The 7,107-nt window shown below is 31.7% G+C and overlaps 1 protein-coding gene across 1 annotated transcript; it reads left to right on the forward strand.

Annotated features, from left to right (window-relative positions):
* Positions 1 to 864: 864 nt before the first annotated feature.
* LOC132718377 (scavenger receptor class F member 1-like) lies at positions 865 to 4,472 on the forward strand. Its single transcript, XM_060702069.1, has 3 exons — positions 865 to 2,439; positions 2,747 to 4,249; positions 4,438 to 4,472. The coding sequence occupies exons 1-3, from the start codon at positions 2,394 to 2,396 to the stop codon at positions 4,470 to 4,472; spliced, it is 1,584 nt and encodes a 527-aa protein (XP_060558052.1). The 5' UTR covers positions 865 to 2,393.
* Positions 4,473 to 7,107: the final 2,635 nt, after the last annotated feature.

The following is a 7,107-nucleotide window of genomic DNA, read 5'->3' on the forward strand; positions in this document are numbered from 1 at the left end:
CGCTCTTTACATTCAGGAAAACATATTTTATAAAATCATGCCGACCACATAAATTTGTGAAAAACTGCTGATCAGCTAGATATTAATTCAATTTTATTTAAGGCCGTAAAACTTCTTATTCTATATGTTCGGCAAGTTTAACGCTCTTTACAAAAGGCTGACTATTAAGATATATAGAGAAAAATGATATTTTGCCGTGAAATTATTATTCATTTTATGTTGTCTGCAAAGTTAATATATTGTATTTAGTCATGTCAACGACAAAAATAAAATGCTGATCAATTTAATATTAATTCAAATTGATGAAAGCCGTAAAACTCTTCTTTTTCTATATGGTCAGCAAATTTAACCTTCATTCAGGCGAGCAAATGCTGACCATTAAATCAACAAAATATTTTACAAATAGAATCAGCAAAAAATAACTTTAATGAATAAACATATGAAAAATTATGGTTTTGATTGAATGATTACCTAAAATTTCTTTGACCGTAACATAATCATTAAGCAATAAAATTGGGCTGAGTTTGGGTTATGCAGTACTTATTTTCAATTACCAATGAATAAAGGAATCATCATTCGGCTAATAAATTGATTGGATTGCAAAATGATCAATGACATATCTGATTGGCCCCCAAAAACGTGTGAAAACATTTTTATCACATGACATAAAATACTTAACATATTACGTAACAGAAGTATAGATCGATCAATTTAAGTTTTATTACCCTTTAATCAGATTGAGATTCAATTGCATGGTAAGAAAACACAAATGACCCTCTTTGGATATATCACACACAAAAATAAATAAAATATGGATCATTTAGACGTAAATTTTCAATACAGTTAATGAGAGAAATTAGCTCTTTAAAGATTGTTTCGTTCGTTCGTTCGTTCGCTCATTTTTTCATTCATTCATTCATTCATTTTTTCATTACTTTAAATTTCTGAGACCGTACCATAATCATTTAGCTGTAAAGTTGGGCGGGGTTTGGCTTATGCAGTTCTTATTTTCAATTACCAATGAATAAAGAAATTTTCATTCGGCTAATAAATTGATTGGAATGCAAAATGAATCAATGACATATATCTGATTGGCCCCATATGTATGTTCACACCCCAAAATCTTGTGAAAACATTCCATCAATTAAGTTTTATTACCCTTTAATCAGATTGAGATCGAATTGCATGGTGTGAAAAACACAAATGACCATCTTTGGATATATCACACAAAAACATATTTAAGTTAAAATGGCGACGTTCACAGAATTTGCGGCGCAGTGAACAGGTCACTCAGGTTTCGTGACTATTTCAATATGACACATGTTACGATTTTCAACAAATATACCAAAAGAACAGTTTAGCAACATATCCTGAGCATTTATTTACTAAAAGCATGAACGGAACGGAGTTCTGCACTACAAAAAGCGAAAATAAGGAAAACACGAATAGGAAGACCGATTTCCATCCCCTATTTACAGGTGCAACGAGACCGGAAGTTCGCGTATAGCAAGAACTAATGTATGCTATCCAAACATTCCACAGACATTAACAACAACATGATTTAAGTCTGTAATTGATGATTTATTGGTAAAGCTGCACCATTATTGCGTTGAAAGCCATTGAGAGTATTTGAGAAACGCACCCTATATAGATTAAACGCTGTCTTTTACGTTTGACGTGCGCCGCTATTCATACTATTGCCATGGTATTTACGGCATATTTTTGTTGTATGTTGATATTTTTCTATGTAAGTTTGTGAAAACGTTTTAATTATATGGGTTTATTACATATTAAAATCTCAAATTCGTACCTATTTTATTCAGTTTTTAAACAGTCTTGTCACAGAATATTGGGACAACCCTTGTATGTATCAAAATAAAAATTTGAAACAATACATCAACACTGAAATAAATGCACAGCAAATATAACTATAGATCTGAATTTGCTTTCGCAGCCTTCTCGTATTTTTTGAAAAGTGTGCGCTATATTTATTGTGCGCACTTTTCTCGCATTTAAGTAAAACAGTCACAAATCGTTGGGATTTCAATGACAAGTCATCAAATTAAACGCAAATGTGTTTGTTTTCAGAGAAATTGCTATATAGCTCATACTGAAATGAATCAGATAACACGAGTGTGATATATAATGTATTCACTTATTATGATGCAAAAAAGTATATTCAAATGAATGTCTGTAATCAAAGTAAGAAAATGCCACTCTACGTGCATGTTAAAATTTTTCAATGTTTTACTATGTAATAGATAGGATATTTACTAAAAGGAAACAGATATTCTTTATTGACATATATTCCTCATAGATAAATATCATATTATTATATTCCTTATATTAAATAAATTCATGCTGCTTTATTTTAAGGTAACACAGATGACATAATGACAAGATTGGTTTCAGTAATTTTGGTGTTTGTGTGTCAGATTGGTAAGCAGCTTTTATGTTAATTTACTGCAATTCTACAGCAATATACTTTATTTTTATTAAATAAAACATGAAATAAAGAAGTTGGTATAGGATATATTGAAATAATATATTTCTGTTTTAAAATTATAAATACTGATCTGTTCAAATTGTTCACTATGCAACAGCGGGGCAAGATAGTGTGTTGCTGAGAAGAATATTATTACTGGATGTATACTTAACTATTTTGATTTTTAAAAAAAGCACCGAGTATGTTGTTATCGACTTCATAAGGAAACATGTTGATCTTAATTTCATATTCATTTTCTAGGATTATCGATACAGACATGCAATGAATGTACATGTTGTAAAGGAGGAAGTCAAAAATGTGATTCAAACAGGAATTGTTATGATGGTTGTATCGACGGTTACTATGGTGATAAATGCACAACAGAGTGTCTGGAAAATTGTAAAACTTGTTCAAATGATTATGAATGTACAGAATGTAAACCTGGTTATTATACCAACAAATGTAATTTACAATGTGGGAAAGGTTGTCTCAATAATACATGCTCGCTTGTATTAGGAGATTGTTCTTGTAAATCGACTGATTTCATAAACTTTATGGGTAGATGTGCTTCTTGCGTAGCTTTAAAGTACGGCGATGAATGTAACAATACATGTCCTAGTAACTGCGGTGCGTGTACATCAGATACAAAATGTTCATGGTGTAAAAACAATGTTTATTACGGATCATTTTGTCAACACAGATGTTCAGTTGGCTGCGACGGTCAAAGATGTAGTAAATATGATGGATATTGTTCTACAGGATGCAGACATGGTTATATTGGAGACAAATGTGATACCTGCGAACCTGGACTTTATGGTAGTTATTGTGATTTATCTTGCCCGGAAAATTGTTATGCATGTTTTTCGGCATCAAATTGTACCGTATGCAAATCTGGCTTTTATGGGGAAACATGTAATAATACATGTTCATTAGGCTGTTATGGAAACTGTACAATTGCTGATGGCCGATGCCTTGAATGTAAACCGGATTTTTTCGGAGAATTTTGTGTCGCATGTCAGGGTGGAACATATGGAGTTACTTGTTCCAAACTCTGTCGTGATATCGATTTGAATTGTCAAGGGTGCATTTCCGATGAATTAGGTATATTTGAAAACTGTACAAAATGTAACATTGGGTCCTATCTAGTATCTCATGTTGGACAAAGTTATAACAGGTGTATAAATTGTTCAAATGAGGGATTATGTGAAAGTGGATGTGTTCGAGGAAAATGGGGGGATATGTGCAATTTTAATTGCCAAACAAGCTGTTTAGAATGCAGTCAAACAGATGGAGCATGTTTGGAATGTACACGGGACACATTTTTAGATGATTGCTCAAAAAACTGTAGCACAAATTGCAATGCGACCGCCAGTGATAAAATTTGCACAAGAGATGCTGGGAAGTGTTTACATGGATGTAAATCAAATACTAAATATGGGGAATATTGTGAAAATCTATGTAGTTATACTTGCAAAAACGAAAAATGTGACTGGAAAACGGGACATTGTCTAGAAGGATGTATTATAAATTATCATGGATTGTTTTGTGATAATTTATGTTCAACTTCATGTCTATCTTATACTGGCAAACGTGTGTGTGATGATATAAAAGGTCATTGTTTATTTGGGTGCAAAAAAGGATTCAGTGGAAGCATATGTGACAAATTATGCAGTAGCCAATGTATAAATATAACTTGCAACCAGGTAACAGCTGAATGCTTGTATGGTTGTAAAGACGGATTTAAAGGTTCGAAATGTCTTGAAGGTAAATATAAAGTTACAATGCCGCAGACCTTTTCAAATTAGTTTCGTCAATGTAAATAAGCGTTAGCAGCATTCATTATTGTCAATATAAGTACTGCTTTGGGTTCACTCAATATTAAAGTGATGACGTAAGCAATTCGTATCATTTTCATGTCAGCACAATATATTGACAATTTATTATTGTTATAGACAGATTTAGAGGCCCTAAATGTGTTGAAGATTAATTAAAACAAATGATATTTAACCGTTCAGAAAAATTATCCACCGTTGAAATAGGTTCTACTGAATTGCGTTTTTGTCTTGTATTACATATATACATATATACTTTAGTCCGTTAGCGGACTGACCCAGTGAGCGGAAATATTGTAGCATGTTAACTAAATGCTTAGCAGTACTTTAGCGTTATAAGACCAACAATAAACGATGAGTAGACATCACTATGATATACACATTTAAATACATAATCGTGCATTCCATAATCAAGTTAGCTTTCTGTTCCTTAACTTCAAAAATAAATCGATATTTGCCTTAATATAACTTGTTCAAAGCCCATTATCGTACAGATGAAAGTTTTCATTTAAACATATCGTGTAAGTTCACGGGATAATTATGACATGATAATCGGTGCACGTACGAGGGTATGGGAAACAGCATAATGACCTTTGACATCTAGTGTCTTATGTTTTATGTCTGCACTATTAGATATGCTATTTAATGAGTTTCATTTTTTAAACATTCTTTATTTCAAGCATAAATTTGAATGGCTTCAGTGTTTTATACAAAAGTATACTTGGCCACATTTCTATCTCTTAAAATGAACTATTCCGAAAATCTGAAAATATATATACTTTCAAATGATCTAGATGTTATTTCCATTCGAGCCAATATATCAAACAATTTTATTGCAATAACATCATGCATACAAAAGTACATCAGATGAATTTCAACCACGTGCATCACCAGGAAACGATGTGTGTATTAAATTACAGCACAAATTTTATCTATTTTGAATATATGATAAAAGAGAACATCATCAACGTGTATAAAAAATATCAAGACGTTGGTTTTAAAAATCTATTTGCGACTAACATTATTCTATTATTCTACTTATTCTTGTATTACCTTGATATCACAGAAAACAGTGTTTCACGCTAGACAGAAAAAAAAAAAAAAAAAAAAAATCACAATGTTCACCCAAGCATTAAATTCACCCACACCATATCTCAACAATCTGTTTCGTTTCTTGATGTTCAAGTATCAAAAGGAAAATCGTACGAACTTCAAACTAATGTTTATGTAAAGGAAACTAACAACCACCAATATCTTGATTATACATCCTGTCATCCAAAACGGTGTAAAGACGGAATACCCCACAGTCAGGCTAAGCGTTACAGGAGAATTATATCCGACGACGAACGTGTTCTCTACTTCACTGAGCAAACTACGAGAATTCTTCATAAGTAGAAATTTCCCTGAGACGGTTATAGATTCAGCGTTTTCTTCACGTGTCACAGATGTCACAAGAGGATGCCTTACGGCCACAAGATAAAGAAAAGAAAAACGTTCTTCCATTTATTGTGACATATAATCCGTCCTTACCTAATATTGGAAATACTATTCATAAATATTGGGACCTACTAAATCTGTCAAAAAACGAAGGTGTTAAAAATATTCACAATAACTACACACCCATAATTGCCTATAAACGTCCAAGAAACTTACAAGACTTTTTAGTTAGATCTAGATTTGATACTGACAGTGACTTTACATCACATTCTGGAGGTTGTTTGTAGAAAACGCTGTTCTCATTGTGTTCGTATTAATAGTGGTACGTCATTTTACAGTTCAAATACAGGAGAGATATTTGACTTACGTCAACATACTAACTGTCAAACCAAGAATTGTATATATTTGATAACATGTAAAAAATGTAGCATGCAGTATGTTGGTCAAACCAAACAACCTGTGTCTAAACGAATGAATAGCCATAAATTTGATATATGCAATTTTGTAGATCCTGCATTCTCCACTAATGTTGCAAATCATTTAATAAGGACGATCATAATTTTACCGACTTTTCATTTATGCCCATAGATGTTGTTTTACAATACTTTAGATCGTTTGTGCAAAGAAACATTTTGGATTCATAAGCTAAAAACTCATTTTCCAGAAGGAATGAACACAAAGTTGTTATACTCAATTAAATAATTCATAAAATATCAATCCACGCTACAAATGCTAGAATTACGCCACATAGATATTCGTTTTTTCCTATTATCATTTTTTATAATTAAACCCTATAGGAAATATTCGTATTTATTAATCCGATATCTATTGTGTCGTTTTTATATTTTGATGCTTTGTTTGGTGCACTTATCTCTTTTATCATGAATTGGAATTGTTCGTATTTGTTCGTTTTTCCGCTAAAGTGGGCGTGACGTTAATTGTAAAATTACGACGTCACGTCCGTTGATATTATTATTATTTATTTACCTTGAAAAAGGCATACATTTGCCGAAACGTTGGAAAAATAAAAAATGATATTATACGTGTTATTGCTGTGACTTTATTATTTTAATACGCTAGACAGAATGCATATATGGCTTCAGCGATTACAATATGTTTTTTTTTCGCGAGTAATATTTAAAAATAATTTCATACATAATAATAAAAAAAAGATGAGTAGATATAATGTTTGTTTACTGTATAAATACTAAAAATACAAAGACACTATAAAAATTGTTATATATATCTTACGTTTTCGTCAAGCGGTCGGTATGACGTTTTCTACAATCTAGTTGAGAGATGACTTTTAATAATGATTAGATTTTCCAAAGTTTCGTTTTAACATAAATCCTA

This window comes from Ruditapes philippinarum, unplaced genomic scaffold (assembly GCF_026571515.1).
Source record: "Ruditapes philippinarum isolate M1 unplaced genomic scaffold, ASM2657151v2 ctg871_1_1_1_1, whole genome shotgun sequence".
NCBI lineage: Eukaryota > Metazoa > Mollusca > Bivalvia > Venerida > Veneridae > Ruditapes > Ruditapes philippinarum.